Raw genomic sequence first — 19,906 nt, 5'->3', positions numbered from 1 at the left:
TTGTATTGCAAACCTACACAACACAAACTTCCTCTGCTAGTTAGAAGACACTGCTGGGGGTTTGGTAGGCAAGGTCAAGATGATATTAGTCTGCTCTGATAAAGCATGAGGAGGTAAATAATTCTGTGCAACTCAGAAGTCGTTCAGACGGTACTTTTGGCATTCACCCCCCCCTCCCCTCCGCTTTTGTTCTGTCAGTCTGAAGAGAACAGCTCCTGTGATGTAATTTAGAACGGAGCTTTTTTAAAGCTTTCACTCAGGAAAAGCTTCAGGAGCTCTGGGGGTATAGCTTAGCTCCGAGAAATAGAAAGAAAGCAAGTTTGCATTGACAGCTTGATCCCAGAGAGAGGTGGCTGCCTGCTTGTCTAACAGGTCCTCTGGGTCCGGATGAGGCAGAGACAGAGGAGCAGTCATATTAAGTGAACGTGCGCTGCCAGTGTTAAAGGAACAATTACCATTATTCTGCATAGTTCACTGTTTGCTACTGCTATTTCCTTCAATAAAACCTCTTTTCACTTGCCAATTGGAGCTTGTCATGTAACAATATTTCTTATGCACAATACACATACTAAAATGCCCCTGTGTTTTTAATACATTTATAGTTGTTAACAATAGCAGTATAGTGACAGAAAAAATGTACTTACTTTGAATACAGAATAGACTGAAAAAAGAACAAACCAGAGGCCCTGCTCTGAAGGATTAATGAGGATTAGATTTTGCTAAATCTCAGTGTTAAAACAGTGACACCTCTGCCACTTCATCGACACCCACTTTTTCCTCTCAGGGCCTGAGCTGTGACCTCCTTGTTTAGAAGGAGTTGTACACCTGAGGCTTGAGCAAATGCTTCCGTGAAGGTTTTGATGTGAGGAAGTGTCGAGGAGAGCACTGAGCTCTCACCCAGCCCCATGTCTGGACAGGGGGATGGACGAGGGGTGCAGCTCCCGGGGCTTTGGTGAGCTCAGTGCGCTGAAGGTAGCCCAACCAACCCCTTGATCCTTGTGCGTGGTCCACAGACAGGTGGGAGCCTGCTGACCTACCGTCTAGCAACGCTTCAAACCTCCAGCAAAACTCCTTGGGAGTGCGGTCTCTCGCAAAGCAGGACACACAGCTGGCGCTGGGAAGAGGTTGGCGTTTCACTGAGATTGCAGGAACTCTGCAGCTCTCCTCAGAAAGCTCCTACAATGAAGGCATTGTGCTAGTACCACACTTGCCAACATTACAAAACCAGGTGGAAATGACCACAGTGAAGGTGCCACGGTGAGAAGAAATTACGTGTTTGGGCTTGTGAGCAGGCTGAACCTAATATTTCATGCACCCCAATGAAGAAGCAGCTGTTTGGAAACCTTTGCTTTGTAGCACAGTCATGAAAGGACCTTTCTTCTGCCATAAGATTCATGTTTTCTAAGAACGCTATTTTGTTCCTAACAAGTTAATATACACAGGAAAAGACATCTTGAGTGTTCCTGGACTCTCCCACTCTATCCAGGAATAGTGATAGACTGCGAGTTTACACACATCCTTCCACTGACAGTGAGAGAAATGCATTTAATAACGTGAGCAGAACAGCTACCACATGTGCCTTTGCCAGAGCCAGCAAGACCACTCTGTCCTAAAAGTACTTATTACATAATTAAAAAACAGTGGATGTCATCTGTGTACCCCTAGAATAGATGTTCTGCCTCTTCAGTGTTGCCCAGGAAAAAAATATTTTGTGACAAGATGGATAGCATGATACATCAGCTTCAGATATTGCTAATTGCTTTGTCTACGACTCTTTCTGAGGAAAAGAGCAAAGAAACCCAGAGAAGGCTACTATACTGGAGTTTGGTTTGGAGCCTGATCTCTTGAGGTCCCTAGAAGTTTTTCCACTGACATCTGCTGATACTGGATCAGGCCCGGCTCAGTGGAGCTAAATAAATGGTTTTCCAGCACAGTCCAGCAAAGGCTGCTTGGCAGCACCCAGGGAGCTGCTCAGGTGGTAAGAAGATTAATAACGTTTGGTATAGTGGACAAGTCCAGCTCCCAGTTGTGTTCCAGTACGGCATGCAGATGACAGAGAAAGAAATGGAAGTGTTTGCTAGGAAAGGCTCTAGAAGACATAAGACTTTCACAGATTACCACTCATTGTTGGACTTGAATCCAAGAAAAGCTTTTATAACTTATTAGAAGACATGGGGTTTTTGTAGTCATACACTATCACATGCCAATTTACCACGACTAGAGCTTTGAGGCCCATCTAAGAGAAATCATAGAATCATAGAATCATAGAATAGTTAGAGTTGGAAGGGACCTTCAGCGGTCATCTAGTCCAACCCCCCTGCAAGAAGCAGGGACATCCCTGACTAGATCAGGTTGCTCAGAGCCTCATCCAGCCTGGCCTTGAACGATTCCAGGGATGGGGCATCCACCACCTCTCTGGGCAACCTGTTCCAGTGCTCTACAACTCTCATTGTAAAAAATTTTTTTCTCATATCTAATCTAAACCTACCTCCTTCTAATTTAAACCCATTACCCCTTGTTCTATCACAACAGGCCCTACTGAACAGCTTCTCCCCATCTTTCCTGTAGGCCCCCTTGAGGTACTGGAAGACCGCTATCAGGTCTCCCCGGAGCCTCCTCTTCTCCAGGCTGAACAGCCCCAACTCTCTCAGCCCATCCTCATAGGAGAGGTGCTCCAGCCCTCTGATCATCTTTGTGGCCCTCCTCTGGACCCTTTCCAACTGGTCCATGTCTTTCTTGTGTTGGGGACTCCAGAACTGGATGCAGGTGGGGTCTCCCCAGGGCAGAGTAGAGGGGCAGAATCACCTCCCTCGACCTGCTGGCCACGCTCCTCTTGATGCAGCCCAGGATGCAGTTGGCCTTCTGGGCCGCAAGGGCGCATTGCCCACTCATGTTGAACCTCTCGTCTACCAACACTCCCAGGTCCTTCTCCTCAGGGCTGCTCTCAATCCGTTCCCCGCCCAGCCTGTATTTGTGCTTGGGATTGCCACGACCCAGGTGCAGGACCTTGCACTTGGCCTGGTTGAACTTCATGAGGTTGGCACGGGCCCACCTCTCCAGCCTGTCCAGGTCTCTCTGGATGGCATCCCTCCCTTCCAGCGAGTCGACGGCACCACACAGCTTGGTGTCATCGGCGAACTTGCTGAGGGTGCACTCTATCCCACCGTCCATGTCACAGACAAAGATGTTGAACAGGGCCGGGCCCAGCACGGACCCCTGAGGGACGCCACTGGTGGCGGATGGAGCAAAATGCTCCATCTTCTGTGATTTGCAGCCCTATTCGATGGCATTTAAGCTGTTTGGATATATTTTAAGAATATGTGTGGTTTTGATGGTGTTTCCCCCCATGAAATCAAAATGCTGACAGCCTCAGAGCTCCTCTGGCATTAACGCTGTGCAAGGATATCTTTGTGACCATAACCGTGTGCAGTATCTGCTTTGGGAATAAACTCTTGGCACATAACTTCAGTGTCATTCAGAAAGTGGCACGGTTGCCAAAGACCTTGGGACATGCAAGGAAGGTACTGCGCTGTCTTTTCCTTGGGAAGCTCACAAATTCTGCCTAGAGATCCCTCTGTTATTTTCACTTTTCAATAGATGGTGCTTACCAAAAATAAACCTGAGAAATCTAAGTGCTTAAGAAATTAATGACACAGAGTTTTACATAGAAAAAAATTCTTTTGTAATAAACTCAGTATTTTCTGTTTCGTGTTACATGTACATTTCCCAAACTAAACAGAGTGAGCAATTACACAAGCATGTCCATGGGTGAGACCTACCTTTAATTACCATGCCAATGTATTAAATTAAGCCCTGCCCACTTCTGGCTACTCTGTTCTGGTTAGGATTTTTTTTTTTCTGAAACTTTGTCATTTTGGCAGACAGTCTTAACCTCATTGATGGTGTGAGTAATTAACCATGAGAGGAAGGAAGACTGAATTAATGCAGCAGCGCTGTCGAGACAAGGACTATAATAAGAATAATAAGGTTTGCTTTCTCTTTAATTTGAGAACAACAAGATCAATTCAGATAAGGTAATGCATCAAAATCTCCAGCTTCACACTCTGCAGTGAGGAATAAAGAGAAGTGGAGAGTTTTGAGTTATCCCTCCAATACAAGAAGCAGCTGCCCGTGGGCGCTGGGATGGACCTGCCCCAGCTCCTGGTGTGGGATGTCCATGCAGCCCCATTAGTGGGGCTGCCTTGGGGGCTCTGTGTGGGGCTGTGCATCCCAAATTCCTGCAACCCAGGGATACAGACTGGTACGGCTCTGTGATGGCTGGGGTGACCTGCTGACATTAATATAAACAAATAGATGCTTGGTCTTCTGCTTGGAAGGAGAAGGATAGGGCTGTGTGTTTTCAATTTGGGTTCAGTTTGAGACTTACTCACTCTGCATTTGTTTAATTATCCCTTTTAGCAAAATGTCAGGAGAGTGCAGCCTTGAAACAGAAAGGAAGAAACAAAAAAATATGGAAAGAAGACTTTATTTTGTTTAGAAAATCTTTTTAGTGTTATTTCAGGTGATAGAGCTGCCACATCACCTACAAGATCCAAAAATCCATTTTGGAGCTTAAATTCATCTTCAGAAATAGCCACTGCTTCTCAGAGACTCTCAGAGAGGATGATCTCTTTCAAGAGCTGCTGGAGTAACAACAGGGTACCAGGATGTCCTGATAATAAACTGGAGGAAATTAATTCAAAACAGGCAAAACAAAACAAAACAAATTACCTATCAGCAAGCAGGACATGACGTCACAAAATCTTGTGGTTCTCTGGACTAACTCCAATTACTAAAATGGATTTATTTAATTGAGGCCATTTTATAGAGTCACTACAGCCAGGACATAAATACAGACCTAGAGAAAAACTTGGTAAGTGTTGTAGTTCAGCCCCGATCAGGACCAGACTACGCAGTCTCTCTCTCACTCCCCCCACCTTCCGAGAGAACAGGGAGAGAAAATATAAGAAAAACGGCTCGAGGTTTGAGATAAGGACAGGGAGAAATCCTTAAAGTTACCGTCACGGGCAAAACAGACTCGACTTGGGGAAAACTATTCATTTATTACTACAAATAGCAGGATAATGAGACAGAGAACAAGATAACCTCCCCCCACCCCTCCCTCTTCCCAAGCTTAACATTATCTCTACTACCTTCCCCTCCCAAGCAGCACAGCAGGGGAAGAGGGAATGGGGGTTGCGGTCAGTTCATCATACGTTGTTTTACGCCGCTGCTTCATGTTCGGGGGAAGAACTCCTCGCATTCCTCCCTGCTCCATTGTGGGGTCCCTCCCACGGGCCACAGTCCTTCGTGGAACTGCTCCGGCGTGGGTCATCTCTTCCACGGAGTTTAGTCCCTTCAGAACAGCTGTCCCAGCGGGCCCTCCACGGGCCACAGCTGCCTTCAGGCATCCACCTCCCCCAGTACGGGGTCCTTCACAGGCTCCAAGTGGATCTCTGCTCCTCCGTGGACCTCCATGGGCTGCAAGGGGACAACCTGCTCCACCATGGTCGTCACCACAGGCTGCAGGGGAATCTTGGCCAGGAGCCGCATTACTCCTCCCCCTCCTTCTGAACTGACCTTGGCGTCTGCAGCCATTCCTCACAACAGGCTGGTAGATGTCTCTCAGGATCTTTTTTTTTACATCATCTTATTCACTTCTCATCTCCTTTCTACTTCTTGCAGCTGGGCCGGGCTGAGTCGGGCCCAGTCAGCCGCCTGGCGAGAGGCCAGAGGGTGAGGCCTGCAAGGCCCATGAGGCCTGCGCCTCCCGCTCTGCGCCTCTGCCCCCGCTCAGCTTCTTCACATCTTCTCTTCTCTCTCTCTTTTTTTTGTTTTCCCCTTCTTAAATACGTTATCGCAGAGGCGTTATCACGGAACATTCTGCTACCAATCGGCTCGGCCTTGGCCAGCAGCAGGTCCGCCTAGGACCGGCCAAGTCCACTGAACAAAAGGGAGCGACTTCTAGCAGTTTCCTACAGAAGCTGCCACCTTAGGCCCCCCCTCACTAACAAAACCACGACAGTAAGAAAGAAAGCAGTGGCTGAAGGACAATTTGGAAGATCCAATCTAGAAACAAACCCTCGGGGCTCCACCACAGCTCTCCCGGGGGATGCACAGTGCTATCCCGCACCCCGGGTTACGGTAGTTGCATTGCCTGTTGACCAGTTGAGGTCTTTCTGCTGCAGTTAGCACTTGATACCAAAACTGTGAAGTTCCTGTGAAAACCCAACTGTTTATCTTGGTGCTTATCAGCCGAGGGGTCCTGAGAACTCTGTGCCAAGCTCTGACACAGAGCGATGGAGAGTCCGGGTCTCCAGGAAGGCACCTGTAAACCATCCCGTGAACGTGCTGCAAAAGTAACTGTGATTTTTTTTTTTTTCTACTGTGTTCGTTGAGAGCATGAATTATGTCCAGTTATCTAATGTGAATAATGATGTCTGATGCAACAGGGACTTTTGAATGAGCACATAAAAACCTTTTCATAAAGTGTTTGTTCCTCCTTCTTGCAATGTCCGTTACAACTCTAAAGTGTAAGTGAACAACATAAAATTCACGCTGATCCCCTCAATTCTTTTTTAAGCATCCTTAAATCCAGCTTTTTTTTTTCCTGCTGTACACCTTACTTTTTATAGTTAAAAGTAATTTTAAAGCAAAAAAGAACATAAACAATATACACTGACTCTTGACACTCCATTGCTTTTTTAAACTAGAATAATAAAAATTTGCAAATGAACAAAAGAGTGGGAGGAAGATATCTGATTTACAATGTTTTTGAGATAAAGAACACTATAAAAAAAGATCAATGTGAATAATAAAGCATTGTTAACTGAGTCATGACATTTCTATTCTCAGTGAAGATTTGAACAGTAGAGCTCTGCAAATGAGCACCTTGTGCCATTTTCAAAGTGGGAGGAAGACATATAATTATAATTTTTAAAGTGAAGAGAATTTAAAAAAAATCTCTGTGAAAAAGTTTATTGAAAAACATATCGACATATCAATATGACATAAATTACTTTAATTTTATTAAACTAGGAGGAGGGAAAACCTCTTTTTGAAGACTGGCTGCAGAAAGCATTCCTTGAAAAGAATTTTCTTTATTAAAAACTCTTTTGCTGAGATGAAACAGCACTGAATGTCAGCACTACCGTATATTTATTCTGTAACTCTTCCAACAGCTGAGATCTATAAAAGAAACATATTTTCAAAACAGTTTTAACCTCCATTGTCTTGATCATTCATATTAACATTTTTCATGTCACCTATTGAAATCCCTTAAAGCAACCTTTTATTCAGTCAAAATTAATGAAGCCATTTTCTTAAACAGTCTCCCAAAAGTAGAAAGGACGTAACGTTGTGCATTTTATTTGACACACGTTTTCTGCCATTGCACTTATTTGTGTGATGAGAGCAAAATTTCATATTTATGCTATCAAATCTACAGAGAAAAGTGATTTTGAGAGAGAAGAAAACTAACTCTGCTCTTGCTGTGTGTGCAATTTAAATCCACAGTGAAAATATAGCATTGATCAGATTACTCCAATTGAGTCATTTAGTGCTTTGGCATTCCTGAAGTTAGGGCCCAGCTGTGAAATCATAGTTGGGGCCAAACTTTGCTGTTAGGTGAGTGCACATGGCTCCCATTTTCTTCAAAGGGAATGACACACATGGCCAATATTTAACTTTCACCTCCTCCATTCTTCAGCTAGCAAAGCCAGAACCAATGGGCTATATGCAGGCAATTTAATAGAATTAAGAATATAATCAAGATTTTCCAGGACTTACTAGTGATTTGGGCTATATAATTCAATACACCTCAAGCCGCAGATGCTCAGCATATTCTGAAAATCATCTCAAATGTCTTACTTTAAGCAGGTAAAATCATAAATCACTTTGAGTATTTTAGCCATTGGATCCTAACAAACGGGGCATAGGATACCTCTTCAAAACCATACGCTCCAATTCCTGGTTTGGCTGGGGTGCCTGGGAGACCACATCCCAACTCGTTTTGAGTACTGTGTTTGCACACATTTCTCCCCTGCCATTACCATTACAGAGCATGAACAGTGCAGATGCCTCTTTGCAGCAGCCATCCCCTCAAGAAAATCTAGGTTCTGGTTCTGGGATGGACTGGCTGCTGGGATGGCCCAGAAGACTTTGAGGTGTAAGTGTCACAGAGAGAAAAAAGGATGCATCACAAAATCTAACTGGCCCATCATATATGCAGATCTTCATTTCAACTCAAGGTCAAGTGGAAAACTTTCCTACCATCCTTGCTGACTCTCCTCTTCGCTTTCCCCCAACTCCATCTGTTCCTCACCCATCTCCTTCGTTCCGCACTCGCCTCCCTCTTCTTCCTGTGTCCATCTGTTCCCTCCTTCCTCGACACAAGTTGGGGAAGGGAAGTGAATTCAGTCATTCACTGAACAGATTTCGAGACAAACCCCCTCCCTCTCCAGTTCTAACTTCATTCATCACGGTAAAAATTATAATGAATAGAAATGTTGAAGGTGAAAATTTATTAGGGATTGTGTTGCTTTCTTATATCAAACACAGTTAAAGCTGCGTATAAACATTGGCTTCATTCATTTTTTTTAATATATGGTATAATTAGTGAGAAATATTAGTGGAAGTGCTTGCTATGCAGTCCATCAACACATGCCTGTCAGACTTTAGGATCTGGGCCAAAATTTTTTGCCAGTCCTGTGATAGATTTATAATAAGCCTATAGAAGGCTTTACAGTCAGCTGGGTCACTAATTCATGAAGTTAAAACGTATGAAATGAGGTCAAAAATTCACTATTGATAAAATACCCCCTCCAGGGATTGCACCATTAATTTTGTTACTGCAAGAGTGAAAAAAAAAAGTAAACCCAAAGCTCCTATGAATTACCGGTCCATGATCATAAATTGGAGGAGAAGCACTAGCGCAGGTTCATAATGTCATATGAAGCCCAAAATATATTTATAGCCTTGTGTACTGTTTCCTGTTTCCCTATGACAAAAAATGAACAGTCCCTAAACCCCTGTATCCTGATGCCTGATCTCAGCGAAATGTAATGGGCACAAAAACTATGAAAGCACCCACGATATATTACTCTAGAGCTGCTTGTTTCAGCCCGGCTGTTTCAGGTTTGTCTCCCTCTGACCTCACCTACGTGTATAAGAGCCATTTCCACGGAGTTTGCTCCATCTCCTGCATTCACTGTAGGGATAGTCCCACACCTCCTCCTACTTCGCCTCCCTGACCCTTAGAAGGAGAAGGAAGGAAAATTTAAGTCTCCAAGCACTACACGTGGAGTGGATGGCCTGGCAAGCACAGCAGAGGTGGAGGAACTCAGTACTCATGTGGGCACCCGGGCTTGCCACCACAAGGACCTCGGGCATCTTGCCCACCAAATGGCTAAGTCATGGAGGTTGGAGCTTGGGCTGTAATTTCCTCTCATGTCCTTTGCTGAGGATTTGGGAACCTCATCTAAGGTTTCTGGGCATGGATGATGCCCCACATTTCATCGTGCACCTCCCAGCCCTCAAATTTTCTGTACCTACCTGAAACAGGAACTTCTTTATTTGCTAGTGATCCTCTTCCCCTCTTCTCAGATGAAACTTTCTCTCTTAGCAATTTGTTCTTCTTGGGCTTCCTTTCCAGAAATGAGACAGGGAGTTACAGAAACAGCACACCATCCCACGTAACCTCCTCCTGCAAGGAAGCATATTTGCTTCTATTTGACCCCAAAACACCTCCTGAAGTCAATGACTGTCACTAAGCGGCTGGGGGTGATGCACGTGCCAAACCACATTCATTTACAGTGTCCCTCTGCAATGTTGTCTTGTTTTTCCACCAAGACAGCTGCACCAGCTCCCTGCCTCTCCCGGTGCTCCCCAGGGTGACGCCGAGCAGCGAGGACCATCCAGGTAAGCTGCTGGCCCCGTGCATGTGTCACACCGTGCAGAGATAGCCCTGGCATCCTCTCCCATTGCTGCTGGCAGACAAATTATGTCCTACAGATTGGCAAGAAAAAGTAGTTAGGTTTTTTTTTTTTTTACCATTTATTTTTTGAAACACAGCCATCGAAACCTGGGGTTTAGTTTTCATTTTACTATGAGTGCTTTCAAACCAAGTGAGTTCAGCTCAAGCCTTTATACTTATGCGTTGTCATCAATCAGGTCCAATGCAGCTCTGCCTGCTTCATCTCAGACCTGAATGGACATGGCACACAGCTCTTTCAGTGATGAGCATGTGATATATTAAATGGACAGGTAGCGACAGCAGTGCATGGAATAATGAATGGCAGGGAGATCAGCCAGGCGTTCCTTTGGTTCTTTCGCTACAGGGAGATATGAAGGTGCCTCATGGTGAAATTTGAAAGTTACACATCCTAAACTGCTGGAGTTTGCCATACAGTTCGCCATTAACCCTTGGGACTCCTTGCCACAGGGCCACTGCCAGGATGGATTGGGAATAAAAAAGCCACCAGAGAGTAGAGCCACAGGCTCCCTTATCTTTTGCTTGTAAGATTGAGCGCTACACAGGGTGATTGATCAGTTGTCCTCCTTCTCTTTCAGTGACAACACCCCCTAACCAGTTCCCCCAAACAGCTCTTTGGCATCGCCCCTATTGCCGCAGTCACCATCCAGCAGAACAGAGCACCCCTTATCCCCCTGTCCCTGCCCAAAACCAGACTTTGAGCCCTCATATGCCGCTGCGTAAAAGCTAATTTCAAAAGCATGCTAGGAGACTCCAGCCTCCTGTTCTCCAAGGCTGCAAGACTCCAGTTTGCGGCTGAGCCAATGAAGAGAAATAAGGGTTGGGGGAGCCACTGTAAATGCCTGTATCACCGCTCCTCACCATTAACCAGAAATATCTGTGGCTGGCATCACTGGAAAGTAAGTGATTTACTTTGTGCTTTCATGAATTTAGACACTGTAGTCGTCCACTTGAATTACCCAGCTTAAAAAAAAAAATAGAATTTTCGTGTGAGCATTGAGACTATCTCTGTCTTTAGCAGAAACATGGGGGAATGGTCCCAGTCTCCTGCTGCAACAGCCAAGGCAAACCCCAGCTTCACTGTGTGAGGAAAAAAGTTGCTACTTCAGAATACTATTTAAAAATGGCACATTGTGGGGGTTTACCTCTAGCTGCCTCTGCCTAACAGTCTGACACTGAATAATCTGAGCTTTCTTCATCGTGATGCACATATTTTTCCCTTTTTAATTACTTCAGTAGATAATTTCTACATGTTAAAAAAACAGACATTTGTGGATACCTGAAACCGAACACAGGCTCTTAAAAGACAAAGTTTGACCCTCTACCCACCTCTAATTGTAATTAAATATTTTTTAAATTCTCATTTAATAGTAATCGTAAATAATATCAGTTGTACATAATATATTTTTAAAGCCTATTTGGCTCCACTTATTTGTTCCAATCCCTCAACCTGCTACTGTGCTATGCAGCAACAAACTATAAAAAAAAAAAAAAAAAAAAAGGGCTAACCACTTTTTTTTTATTATGCTGGTCTAGCATAATCTTTATTTCTTCAGACACTTTGTGCAAACATTAAATTGATAAAAGACATAATGTAGATGGACCCACAGCTGAACTGAAGGTAATTGCGTAAAAATGAAATGGAGACCTATAATTGTACACCGCTTTAGCCTCTGCTGCGCTGTTTTCTGGAAGCAAGGATCTCGCTTGTCATAGCAACTTGCTCGTTACGGTGATTGCATGAAGACTTGATCTAGCTGTACAAGACAAGTATAACATTACTTAAAGGGAGCTTTTCAAACTAAGAGTCTGACACGAAAATGTACTGTATTTTCAGAGATGTAGTATGCTTTAACAAACAGAAGAGTCCTTGAATGACAGCTTTTGTTACCCTTTTGTTTGATGGTGCTGTATTGAAAAATTCAGGTTATGTCTTTGCCTTTCTATTTCTGGTTTTGATTTCTCTTCAACAGCACTTCAAGAATAAAAATTGACTCGAAGCATGAATAGTAGAAGTTGGTGGATACAGTAAATGTTAGTCTGGCATCTACTGATTACTTCTGTCTGACTTTTTTTTTCAGTCTCGTTTGCTGAATGCTTAAATGCATTCTGAGGGCCATTGTATTGTTGCAGAAACGGGAAACTCAACAGATATATTGCAATTCAAAATAGATCTGGTTTAGACTTTTGGGCCAATTTTGAAAGTGGAAAATTATAGAAATCATCATTCTTGCCTAGGCCTTTCACTCTGATTCCTGTGCATTCAATTGCTCAGCCTGCACGTAGCTCTCAGCCTGGACAAACAAGATCTATTTGTAAGATTGGCACCTGAATAGCAGGTGGGGCATGTGTCTTTTGGACTCACAAATCAATTATCTAATAAATCCAACGCATAAGTGAGACATTGCTTCCTCCAGAGCTCTGCTACCTCAATTAGCACAACTTTTCCTGGAGATGGTATGTTATTGAATGAAAGTGCAGGAAAAATTGTGGTATGTCATTGATTTATAAGCACTGGAAAAAAAAATGGCTACTATACATGTAAGTACACCCAAAATGCATAAATTTTCACATTCTGGGGTCAAGAGGCTGGCCAAGAAGTCAGAGAGGGAAAAAAAAAAAGTAATATTTACTTACTGTTGGGGGAAAATAATCAACAAATTATGACAGATGGGCAAAATCGGATGTGCTTTGCCAGGATGCTGGTTTCCTGCCACCAAGTGTACAGCCTGCGAGTGAGCACTGCTGTGCTTTGCACGGCTGGTTCACACCCGGAGGAGCAACCGCCTCTCCTGCCCTCTCTGAGTCTCATTGATGGCTTTCCTTTGTCATAACGCTCACAAAAAATGACAGTTATAGGTTTGTGAGACTCCTCTCTGTGCCACTGCTGTCTTACTGCCTCCTTCCCTCCACTTCTTTCTGTCCCACTGGTTGCTCCCTGCCTAAGGCCAACCTGTAAACTCCCCAGGGTAGGGAAAACACACATTTCCTTCATAGTAGACTTTGTCATTATTACAAGTTCAAAATCCAGCCAAAACATCTGCCAACACGTATTTTTAAAGCAGTGATTTAAAGTTAAAATGAAAATAATGGCTTAGTATTTCTTCTTATCCTCTCCCAAGGTCTTACTCTACTAACCTCTACCCAGCTTTTCTGCTCCTGCATATTTCATCACGTGGAGATGATCTAAAATGGCATGAAATCTGACTATGAGTAATAAATTGAAATGAATTGCTCACTCATTCTGTAAGTAAATAGAATCATAGAAAAATGAACTTAGAAGGGACTTCTAGAAGTCACCTCGGCTGGCCTTTGCCTCAAACCAGGGCTAGCTCTGCAGTAAGAGCCGGTTGCTGAGATATGTGCCCAGCTAAGCTCTCTGTGGAGAGCTTCACCGGGTGCTGCCCCAGCGCATTACACCTCCCGTGACAAAGAATTCATTCCCATATACATTCCCAATTGCCCTTGCTGCAGCTTGTGATGGTGGCCTCTTGTCCTTTCACCTCTACGCATTGCTGGGAGGAGTTGAGGTCTGGCTTCTCCGCTACCCTGGTTATGAAGTGGAAAACAGCATCCAGCACCATTCTTTGCCTTCTCTTCTCCAGGTCAACCAAGCCTAGCTCCCTCAGCATCTCCTCATACATCAGGTGCTCCAGACCCCTCACCACCTTGGTAGCCTTCAATGGACTTGGTCCAGGTACCAGTTGGACCTCAGATCCTTGCTTCCACCCACTTTGAGCTGATGGCCACAGTGTTTTTTCACATGCCTTGCAATCCACCCATTCCACCCATGTTTCCTCTTTTTTTTTTTTTTGCAAGGATATTATGGGACACAACTGCAGTCTCATCAAGGTTTCACTCTCTATCAACTTTTTCTTAGCTTTTCTTTGATATATGTCAGGGGTCAAAGGCTCCTGAAAAACAAGAGATATGCAAGGAGCTCCTTGTGGCAGAGCGCACACTAACTGCTTTAGGGCGCCTACTGTTCTTCTCAGAAAGGAATGTTTGCAAAACTGAGGTGTTTGTAAAGATTGATTTTCTGTATACAGCTCAAGAGCAAGCATATCACAAGATTTAAGCATGATAAAAAGTGAGGCTGTGCTTGATGTGAGGGGCAGGAGTTAATCAGCTGTAGATAAGAACTGATGAGGTTTTATCATCCCAGCCACAGAAAGAATGACTGTGCTTCTTGGCCTCTTGGTCACTTCAGAGAGTAAGTGAAACAATATATCAGCCCATGTTTATCTGTGCCTGAGAAGTTCTTCAAGAATAAATTGAGCTCAGAACTCTTCTTAACCTTTCCCCTAGCTGGGGCTTAAAATTAAGCTCTCCCTCCGGTTTTTGAGCTGCCTCTCTGGCACGCTGACAGCATGTGAAGTATCCCATCCTCTCGTTGACTTCCAGGCCAAGAACACAAGTGTGGATGAAGTTAGGAAATAATGAATCTGGATGTTAAACAGAGACCATCTGGCTTTCTTTGCTACAAGATTATGAACCATGGTGACCTGGCACATCTGCATCTAGGTACCACCTACACACACATGGTTGGCTGTAAATTTAGGGAAACAGAGCTGCTGTTGAAAAATAACAAGATAATTGTTTTAACTTCTTTTGTATCACAAATTGAAGTTAGGATATCACACTCGAAATAGATGTCGACTGAGGCAATAGTTCTGTTCTTTCTCTTAGCCAGATCCCACCCAATGGAAGTGAACTATTACGCAGCCTTTAAGTCCACTGGGTTTAAGAGAAAACCTTAGAATGCAAGTTTACAAATACTTATTCCATGAATAAAGTTGTTTAAAGAGGCTGAAATCATTAGGTAAGTAGAGTTCAGCCTTGGAAGTAAACAACTGTAGGTTTGGATATTCTGCATATGTTATTCTTTCAGATCTTCGTCTTAGTATCACAAACAAGTCTTTTTTTTTTTTCCCTAATCCCACCAGATAACCAGCTTACAAATGAAAAACATACAGATGAAAAGCCTATGAAAGGTATTGTTATGAGTTCTGTCGGAGAATTCAGCATCACAGACACTTCATCAAAGAGAACCAAAAATGAGAAGAAATTGTCGGATGTGAGCGCATCATCCATTGCTTCCCTGGAGAAATGCCGAGAATTCTCTTACATTGAAGATGATGCATCAGTACATCAGAGAGACAGTGACGGTATGTTTTATAAAACAGGTCAGATTTAACCTGATTTCTAAATAATGCCCATTGCAAGAGTGCTATGTGTATCTAATGTAAAATAAATGCTTACATGCTGAACAGGAGGTTCAAGAACTTGGCCAAAAGCAGCCTTAAGTTACCCTGCAGATATTTTTGTGATAAAGAACCTGTAAAAGATGATCTTAAATTGTCAGTGATGCTAAAGTCATAGAAGAGGAGCTTAGATCCTATTGTGCGACAGAGCGTTTGTGTAGAATGGGTTGTGAACGCTCATTACAGACCAAGGGGCATTACTCCTGCTAATCTCAATAATATAACACCCTTTGTTTCAGTGGAATTACGCTTTTCCTGGTTATTCCAGTGGATGTGGAAAGAAAAGGGCTTCTGTGAAGCATTTTTGAAGTTTCTTATGTGTACCTTTTGCAATAATGGATTAGTGTATTATGGCCAATGGAGTTGGGATCTATCATCTATATCATTCAACAATTCTTAAATTAAGAATTTCTAAATGGGGATCAACACAATAAACCTCCACGCTCTCTAGGAACCACTACCATCTCTGTTGTATCACTGATCCTGTAATAAAAAGGATGTCTCTGATACATCTGCTAGAATACATCTAATTTCAATGGAAGATCTGAAGTATTTATTTAATTTCTGTGATTTATCCTCTAGTCCAGACATAACTATTTTCTGAGTTTGCCGAACTATCTGATCAGACCCCTCAGCCGTTACTGGCACACAGGTGTGTACCATGTGATGCAAATAACAGATTTTATACTCCTTAAAAAAGCTAAAAGTGAAGGAAATCAACAAAAAAAAAAAGGAAAAAACAATCTGTGCTCAATTAATAATGTTAAGGGCTGGATGGAAGCCAAGAAAACCAAAGGAAGCCAGATTTGTGGTTGTCACGGCATACTCTGCTCATTCTACTCTGACAAGTTACTGCTTATTCCACACACACACAAGGCCAAATCCTGTTTGCTGGTGCATGGAGAACCTCTGATGGTAGAGCCACAGCTGAGGAAATCAGCAATTATCTTGTTTCCTGTGCTCAGAGAGGAGCAGATCCAAAGCTCATCGGTCTCACCGAGGGCGGCCATCGTGGCCTCAGGGAGCTTGGACCAGGTTCCTTCAGAGCATCTTCTGCGTAAGCCACCAAAGAAAAGCAGGAAAACTTAGATGTGAGGCAGGCTAGGAAAATTATTGGAAGTTCTTTCATGCTAATTAATCTCCTAATGCACAGAATGAGAGCTGAGGTCATTGTTCTCACTGAGATAAATGCAGTGATGCCGTTCCACAAACAGCAGAGAAAACAGAGGAGAAAAAGGGACATTGCATCTTCTTTTATGCAGTTTGTGGCTAATTTATTTTCAAATATATAAATGAATGCATAGGAATGGATGTTTAATTGCTAATATCTATTATTTATATACATTACCCCACTTAAAACAGGACAAAAAAAGCCTCACACATGCAGATTTTTTGAAATGTGTTACATCCATTATCACAGTTCATGGTGTGTGCTCTGATGGGAATTTAAAAGCATCTTTACTGCATATCACAGACTCTGTGCTGAAACATTACTTTATTATTAAAATCTTGTGCTTTTTGTGTGCTCTTTTTCCTGGATGAAGCCCTAAGAATCATATCTATTCTCTCCAGATTACATAAGCACCATTATGGTTAACACCTTCAGGAAGAAAACTGTTATTAGAAAACAGATCTTTGGAGAGAAAAAAAAATGGAAAGATCCTTAATTGATATATAATTTTGAATTTCATCTCTCTCATCTTTGTATAGGAAGGAAATTTCATAAACATAAGATATCTAAAAAGAATAGTCTTAATTACACCATGGACTACTGGATAAAATGATTACATTTTCTACACTGTAAATTTCATACAATTAAATGCAGCAATGTCACCTTATAAAATGTTTCAATTTTATAATTATTTCAGTTCATTTAGTTAGAAAAAAATGTAAGCATGAATTTACTAAGTATCACCAAAATCTAGTCATTCTTATTCTACAGAACTGACTCAGAAGTTAGTTGTGCTTGTCTGAACTTAAATAGATCTTGACATATTTAAATAAGTTTAAAATTGATAACATTGGTGATGATATGCTACTTAGAAAGAAGTTCAATCACATGCTATTTATTCTTCCTACCTGTTTTAACTTTTTTGTTGTTGTTGTTATAAAGAAGCTGGAATGATTTTTTAATTTTGTTTTTCATCAAGAAAGCTTTCTTAAAAAAAAAAAAAAATCAGAGCATAATTCTGGAAACTTCCTGGCAGTGAACTTTATGTTATGTGAGATAGAAAATGCCACAACAGAACCAATGCAGTTGAATGAGTTCACAGTTAGTCATCCTAGGGCAAGAAATGTGGTTATAACCATATGCTTTCCTGAGAGAACCAATGAAAAGGCATTCATATTGTTGAAGGCATTTTTCCTTTCCAAAAACAAGGAGGGAAAAAAAAAATTGAAAGGTCTGGGTCTTTGCGCTCCAACTGCGTTTGCACAGTCGGAATCTCACACCTGCTCCGAGCCCGGCTGCACCCACAGGCAGCCTCCCCAGATGCTGTTGTCTGAGCGGTGGGGAGCTAATTAGTTGATTTTTGAGGGGAACAAATATAGCACAAAGTTTTTTGTCACGGTGACCAAGTCTCCAGGAATATTCACTGACTCCAGGCATGCATCCTACCAGATACTATTTTCCAAACTTTTGTCTCCTTTCAAAAATTAAGAAGTCTGTGAACAAAAAGGTGAAAAACTTGTTTTGGTGGGGAAGTGGAAGGACCCTGGGCTCAGAATCGGCCAGCACGCTGCCCTCTGCGAATGCTGTTCCCCACACTTGCTTTTTCCCCAGTCTTTGGTTAGGCAATCTAGCCATCCTTAGACATTTTTACTGAAACAGAATACTTTTAAAAATAAAACTATAAGCAGATGAAGAATCTGTACTCTTATTTTCCCCTTGCTCATAAGATCATCTCGGAAGATTATCCAAGTGCCGTATGGAATTTGTGAGCCAGGGATGCAGTACCCCACGCGTCCAGACTGACCGCCTACAAAAGCAAGAGTGTAGATTGATAGAATCACTTAGGATGAAGAAGACCTTTAAGATTATTGACTCCAACCGTAAAGTTGGTTCAGAGTACTTGCTCCTCTGAGCTTCACTGCCACAGAACATTTTCATTCAGATTATTTTCATACCACTGTTATTTTTCCAGAACAAACAACACAGAAAATAAATCCTTTTTTTGACTTTATGGGAGTAGTTATCGTCAATGTATTTCTAGCCTATCCTGAGTGCTGCCTTGTGTCTCGTTTCTGTGTAGTCACACTAGCCTGAAACTGGGTAATCACACATGCCCTTTTTCTTACATCTCGCTGCTTTTCCTTTCTCTTAGATGAATGTGCAACGCTTATCCTGGCCTGCTTGTTCTGCCAGTTTTGGGACTTTCTTATAATGCTGCCTGATACCTGTGAACATTGGCTGACAGATACCTGTTGTCCATCCAATAGATACTACCAGACCTCTGACGAAGACCACGCCAACAATGACTGCAACTGTGACTGTGACATTGATTGCAGCCTTTTTGAGTCCTGCCACGAGACCGGGGAATGCCTGGAGCTCGCCATGGAGATTTCTGAAGTCTGCTATCGCTAATAGGAAAATGAGTGACAAAATTCTTCAAAATTGCCTGAAAGTGAACTGACAGAGTACAAAGGAGATCTCTTTTTTTTTTTTTTTTTTTTAGAGATAACAATAATAACCAGAGTGTTTGCAGCCAGGACTGTGTGCATCATGCTGCTCCCACCTTGAAGGTCTGTGTATTGGTACCATTCTGGTCATATAATTTCACAAACTGTTGAAACCAATAAAAGGCAAAAAAGGGTCTTCTCCTTTGCCTTAGACAACTACAGAATCCCTAAGTGCCAAGTATCCTCGATGTTTTACCCACTGTCAATCCAAGGCTTTTATAAACCTCTAATTACTTTAAACACAGATTTCCCCCATTCATAAACACAGGACAAACTAGGACATTATTTTAGGACTGATATATATTAGTTCATCTTCCTAATGGATTCATACCTAAACATGTATCACACATTGTTGGTTATCATTAATAATGTATGATATAGCATAATTTTATAATTAAAAATTTATTTATCCAATCTCTTAAAACACACTTATATGCTCAGTTTAGGTAGAGAAGAAAAGTAAGTGAATTAGAAACCATGCTAGCAGTAATTACAGCAAATGTCTCTAAAAATCTCCAGTGAATTTTGTGGAGGAAGCATTTTAACAGGGCAGTGCAATTCGACAGTGTATTAATGTGCGTGCCTACGGTTAGGTAATAACAGGTTCTGCCTATTGTTCATTAGTTATAGGAAAGGGCTCCTTAAATGTAATTAGCCTAAATGGGAACTGACTGCACACTTCCAGAGGAGAATTACCCCTTGGATAGCCAGCTCCTTTGCCTGATTTTCGTTTGTAAGACTCCTGCAAGCAGCAAAATATTGCCACCCATTCTAGTGGAAACAGGCATCTCCACCTGTGCACAAAACACTACAAAATGACAGTATCTATCCTGGTTGTGCTTTCAGACTCCCTCTATCTTTTCTGATTAATAAAAAGGAAATACATATTGCACATTATGCGTATGACAACAAAAGCATGTAAATTCAGCTGCCTGACGGTGCAGAACGCACGCATTAAGCACAGAGGAAAACA

At 42.5% G+C, this 19,906-nt stretch overlaps 1 protein-coding gene across 2 annotated transcripts in view; it reads left to right on the top strand.

The window, feature by feature from the left end:
• Window positions 1–18,838, top strand: part of MDFIC2 (MyoD family inhibitor domain containing 2) — a 47,773-nt gene extending 28,935 nt beyond the window's left edge. For both annotated transcript variants that reach the window (XM_086755953.1, XM_086755952.1), the window contains 3 exons: window positions 9,850–9,918; window positions 14,938–15,159; window positions 18,579–18,838. In XM_086755953.1, the coding sequence (XP_086612079.1) occupies window positions 9,850–9,918; window positions 14,938–15,159; window positions 18,579–18,838 (551 nt within the window). The remainder of the gene's footprint in view (window positions 1–9,849; window positions 9,919–14,937; window positions 15,160–18,578) is intronic.
• Window positions 18,839–19,906: the final 1,068 nt, after the last annotated feature.

This window comes from Chlamydotis macqueenii, chromosome 10 (genome assembly GCF_036417535.1).
Source record: "Chlamydotis macqueenii isolate bChlMac1 chromosome 10, bChlMac1.mat, whole genome shotgun sequence".
Lineage (NCBI taxonomy): Eukaryota > Metazoa > Chordata > Aves > Otidiformes > Otididae > Chlamydotis > Chlamydotis macqueenii.
Note: the sequence above shows the minus strand (reverse complement) of the source record. Positions and strands in the feature narration are given on the sequence as shown.